General features: G+C 45.6%; 3 protein-coding genes across 3 annotated transcripts in view; 1 reads left to right on the forward strand and 2 right to left on the reverse strand.

Annotated features, from left to right (window-relative positions):
• Positions 1–579: 579 nt before the first annotated feature.
• TRV_06514 (lipase/thioesterase family protein) lies at positions 580–1,937 on the forward strand (the record flags this gene model as incomplete). Its single annotated transcript, XM_003019388.1, has 4 exons — positions 580–863; positions 938–1,083; positions 1,145–1,728; positions 1,797–1,937. Coding segments are annotated over 4 exons (1,155 nt in total), but the record flags the coding sequence as incomplete, so codon positions are not given.
• A 215-nt stretch (positions 1,938–2,152) lies between these two features.
• TRV_06515 (uncharacterized protein) lies at positions 2,153–3,233 on the reverse strand (the record flags this gene model as incomplete). Its single annotated transcript, XM_003019389.1, has 4 exons — positions 2,153–2,255; positions 2,317–2,555; positions 2,624–2,759; positions 2,827–3,233. 4 exons carry the CDS (start codon positions 3,231–3,233, stop codon positions 2,153–2,155), a joined length of 885 nt encoding a protein of 294 aa, XP_003019435.1.
• Positions 3,234–3,572: 339 nt separating this feature from the next.
• TRV_06516 (C6 transcription factor, putative) overlaps positions 3,573–5,382 on the reverse strand; it is a gene marked incomplete at both ends in the record, with an annotated part of 2,228 nt that continues 418 nt past the window's right edge. Inside the window, 2 exons of the mRNA XM_003019390.1 lie at positions 3,573–4,608; positions 4,668–5,323. Coding sequence (XP_003019436.1) covers positions 3,573–4,608; positions 4,668–5,323 — 1,692 coding nt within the window. The remainder of the gene's footprint in view (positions 4,609–4,667; positions 5,324–5,382) is intronic.

Consider the following 5,382-nt stretch of genomic DNA (forward strand, 5'->3'; position numbering starts at 1 on the left):
CTTTAAATTATATATAAAATATATTTAGACTAATTTTAAATTAATTTAAAATATATTTAAAAATAATATTAAAAAATAATATTAATATTATTTAAAATTTATAATTTATAATTTATCATATTATTTATAATATTATTCAAAATTTATAAATTATAATTTATAATTTATAATATTATATTATAATATATTAGATTATAAATAATTAATAATTAATATATATAATTAATTAATTAATTTTAATATTCTATTATTAAATTAAAATAAAATATTATTTAATAATTGTACAATATTATATTAAAACTTAATATAACTTCTAAAAATAGATAAAATAATAATAAAAGAAGATAAATAAATAATTTAAAAAATAGCTAAATAATTTATAGAGGCCTTATATATCTACTAATAGTAAAAAAAGTAAAGAAAATAGATAGAAGGGGGTATTTTTAATATAGTAATATTTTTCATAACTACTATAGATAGACTATACAGGCATGTAATTTGGAATTGTATAATATTGATATTATTACCCCGTACCCCATGTAACTCCGCTTGTCGCGATTCCGGGGATGAAATAAACAGTCAATTGAAGTGCTTGATTCTATCCGCTCAATCAAATACCATAATACCAGTCCTGCAATTATGGCGGCGGAGAAGGCCCTTGTCCCCGTCAACTCCCCCGTAAAGCTGACGGTGCGAGAGAAGCTTGACTTGCTACGAGCCGGTCTCGGTCTGCTTGCGACTGGCATCGCTGCGGCCGTCACTGGCCTGGTGCGCCAGCAGGATGGCGCCAGGTCATACAGGACTCACATCCGCCATGCGGTCGTTCGGCGATTCCTCTGGCGGATGTCCATAAGGCAGCTTCAGTAAGATAGTTTCCCAAACGGCTCTCATATTGTCAATATAAAAGCCTATATAGACTGACCTGTTGACCCGGCAGTTTCATCTATCCATCTACGGCGCAGAATTATGAAACGTTCTCGAAGAAGCGTCGCCTCAAGCCGGATACCGTGCAGCTTGAACATGGCGCTCAGGGGCACTGGATCGGCAAGAAAGACGCAAAGAACGTAGTGGTCTACTTCCACGGTCAGTACATATATCTAGCGTACCTGTCGTATATATATATATAACTAACAAGACCATATAGGCGGTGGATTTGCGCTCCCTGCATACCTGGCTTACTTCCAGCTGTACGCCGACATGCTCAAGAAGCTCAATGCAGCTGGCAAGGACGTCGCTTTCTTCTTCCTCTCATATACCCTCACCCCTGAAGGCGTTTATCCTACACAGCTACGACAAGCCGTCGAAGCTCTCCGCTACATCACTGTCGAGACAGGCCGTGAGCCTCAAAATGTCTTGATTGGCGGTGACTCTGCAGGAGGGAACCTGACGCTGGGCGTGCTTTCGCATCTCTCCCATCCGCATGAAGCTATCAAGCCGCTGGAACTATCCGGTCCACTTGGGGGTGCGTTCACCATGGCCCCTTGGGTCTCGATGGATAAAGATTATCCCTCATACACCAGCAATGCGAAGAAGGATTACCTCTCGATGAAGAGTGGAGAGTACTGGGGCAAGGCGTATATCGGCGACGGGAAGCTGGACAATTATATCCAGGCCAACCAGGCACCGGTGGAATGGTGGAAGGACGTCAAGACCAAGGCGCTGCTGGTGTTTATTGGAGGGGATGATGTGCTTGTTGATGCAGTCGGTCAATTCGTTGACAAGAACAAGGTAAGGCGAGGAGGATGCATTCTTCCATCCATCGATTCTGACTCTAAATGCTAATCTTCTGGTAATAGTCTGCCATTCCAAATCTCAAGTATGTTGTTTGCGAGGGTGAGCCACATGTTGGTCCTATCTTCAATCGTATTATGGGCGCAAAAAAAGAAACTGGAATGGGCAGCACATTGCGGCTTTGGCTCATGGAGAAGTTGCCGTAGCGGATAGACTAGACGAAGACGATAGCCACCTTTATAGATACCATGCGTTTTTGCTTTCATATGATACATGTTAATAATGCCTAGCGATGTTCAAAGGCGTTACCAAGGTTACAAGAAAGACGTAGATCTTGGGATGGTAGAATTGGATAAACCGTAAACTTCATTATTATTGGAAGAAGCAAACACCAGGTTCTATGTTGTGAAATCAAAGATAACTAGGCCTTGACGGAGTATTTTGCTGCAGCTGTGTCAAAGAGATCCGACTTTTCCTTCAAGTCGGTAAGGAATGCATGGTCAGGCTGGACCTTGCTTAGTCTCCTGCATTTGTCTATTAGCAGGGTACCGAAAGTGGACAATCTCGTAGCAGTATTTGACTTACTCTGTCAGCTCTTCCTTGTCCTTTCCACTGATAGCATTCAATACAATAGAGTTTGCGAGTACCTGAGGATCTTCAGGATACTTCTGGAGAGCAGACTGCAGTGCGGCTTCTGCCTCCGGTATGCGGCCCAAGTGCAGTTCAGACACTGCTTGACCGACTATTGACAGTGCGGAAGTAGTGCTGGGGACGGAAGCGAGTTCTTCGTAGACGTAGAAAGCAGCCTGGTACTTCTCACCACCCTGATTCAAGTCAGATATTAACCTTTTTGTATATTGTACTGCATTTCATGCGTATCATACGGACGTACCACTCTCATACCAACCCACGACTCCGCCAAGTTGACAAGCAACGAATCCTGTGCCCATCGTCGAGCTGCCTGGACTTCTTTCAGAGCGAGGTCGGATCTATTCTGCTGGAGGTGTATCTGGACAATCAAAGCGACACTATAGTAGCCGGACTATCAGCCATGCATTCATGTCGTAGGCAGCGTACGGAGAATGTAGCACTCACGCCTCTAGGTTTCCTGAATGTTTCGATAGCAGAGCCAACGCCTCGGCGGTCTTGTCTTGTGCATGCAGGACCTGGCCAGCCAGCACCTGCACCGCTGCATTATCCTCATGCTTAGCTGCCAGGTCTTCGGCCAGCTTCAGGGCTTCTTCCTCGTTTCCAGAGACATGTTCCGCCAACGCCGCAACAGCATCCAACTCCGGTGTGTCTCTCTTGGCTCCCAGGCTCTTTAGCACTTCGTTACTTTGTCCAAGAGCGATCTGTGCTCGCAGCTTAAGGACACGGGCGGCAAGGGTGTTTTCGGAGGAGAAAGAGGAGGTATCGAAGTCGACTACTTCCTGGTACTGCCCCTGGTAGAAGGCATTGTGGATGTTCAGGAGCTCTTGTTTTGAAGAAGCAAAGTTAGCCATGCTGCCACACTGCCATTGGGGGCCCGTACTCACCTCCTTCTGCTGAAAAGGGATCCATTATGTTGGTTCGGAGTACCGTCGTGTAGAGTGTATACTATTCCTGGGCCAACTTCTATATTATCAACTATCTGCTTTGGCTTCGGTGATAACGAAGTGCCACCTGCACCTTTTTCGACGCTGACTAAGCACTGACTAAGTACTGACAAGTCGATGACTAAGTGGTGACTAAGTGATGACTAAGATACGGCCGTCGGCTGAAACCAAACACGAAACAACTAACTTCAAAACATCGAGAAAAGTGATTCTACTGATACAAACAATACAAAAGACAATGTTTGTTCAAAACATGCCATGGTTGCTTTCAAGGTCCTGGAATATCCCGTCCCACTGGGTATAATCCGTTGCACTGTTGTATTCCCACACGTTTCCCCATAAGCCCCCAAGCGACCCAACTTCCGTGTTTTGGAGGGAGTTTCCATCCTGTGGATACCCGGGATACTCTATGGGGGCTGATTCTTTCGACGCAACCATTGGTTCGTTCCTGGTCTGACTAGCGGCAGGCTTGGACTCGAGGTTAATAATTGATAAGAGGCCCCATTTTGCAGCAACCTCTTTGAGCTTCTTCAGGCCTCGCGCAGCCACCACACTACTCTGAGCCGCTGCCTCCAATGCTCGGCAGCACTCAAGGACTTCTTCAGCCCGTTCCTCTGATCTCGGCTCGTTCCTGTTGAAATGATAGTCCATAGCTAGGACTGTGGTGGCCAGGAACAGCTGGTATGCAATGGCCCAGACCTTGAACGGGCTTGGAGTGGAAGGGCCTACGCTATTTCTCATGCGCCGTTCGATCTCGAGCACCACCCGAGCTGACTTGATACATGCCATACGGGAGTATGCATAGCGGGGATCACGAGCTCCAAGAGCAAGATACGGCCTATGCAGACGGGTTATCCTTGTGCAGGCTCCAAACTGGGCCATCAGTCGCTGCCATTTCATGTAGGGCCGTTGCTTGTCCAGTTCTTCTCGTTTCTTTTCTAATTCTGCAAAACCTTCGCCCTCGGTCTCGACTTGGAAAAAGTATGGTAGCGCGGCGAGGAATTTGTTAATCTTCTTGTCAAATGCAAGTATCTGATCGTACTCCAGTTCATGAATTCCTACACCTTCCCTATTGGCACTTTCCATGAAGTCCACAAAGAGCCTGACGAGTTTGCATCGAAGGATAAGATAGGTTACCTCTGTTGGCTCAGTCAGGGGCTTGTTCGGACAAGTAGTTGGTGTTATATCGTGATCATCCGCATTACTCGGCAGATCCACATGCATCTGATCAGGTTGCACTATATAAACACCCAACTGAGGTCCTGATATGAACGCATATACCCTATACCGCATCTTAGCTTCAACATGATTTATATTTCTGTGGGATGATTAACATCTTACCAGTCTGTGGATGCAATGTGCCACCAGAGACGCCGTTTAATCTCCAGGTCCAATTTATCATATGGACCTTTCTGGCGCAGTCTTTTGTTTTTCGCCGAGTCCAATTGATGTAGACCCAATGCCTGGGCAGACATATACATGGAACCCGCGAGGGCTCTGGCTGAGCGGATAGCTCCCGTGTTGACGAGCAAACAGATACCAATCAAGGTTCCGGTTTGGATGGACTCCACAGTAGGGTGTTCCAAATGTTTCGCCTCTGCTAAAGCCTGACTAGCCATCCCGATATACTCCCGATGAGATTTGTCTCGAGATGTGTCGGATGTACTGAAGGCAGAGGTTGACTGGGAGAAGAACTTAGCCAGCGCAAATACTGCACAAATGAGGGCAAGAATTGGGAGATTCGGTGTATATCCCGCCCCCAATTGTTGGTAAGTCTCAAGGAGATAACGTCTCAGTGTTGGCATATGCAACAAGCAATAAGCCCAACCAACATGCTCCTGATAATAATCAACAAGCTCGACTGCCCGTGAGTAGGGCGGCAAGAATGCCTGAAGCTGAGGACATGTTATACCACCCAGTCCAGTGGTACCTGACCAAACCCCAGGGAACTGAGAGCTGTCTCTGTCTGGTTGCAAGAGACTGGTGATAATTCGAGACTGTTCATCAAACGTTATTATCTCCCCGAAAATCATTTTGATAGATGGAGAAAGCAAGA

Source organism: Trichophyton verrucosum (genome assembly GCF_000151505.1).
Source record: "Trichophyton verrucosum HKI 0517 chromosome Unknown contig00723_1.f1.exp, whole genome shotgun sequence".
Lineage (NCBI taxonomy): Eukaryota > Fungi > Ascomycota > Eurotiomycetes > Onygenales > Arthrodermataceae > Trichophyton > Trichophyton verrucosum.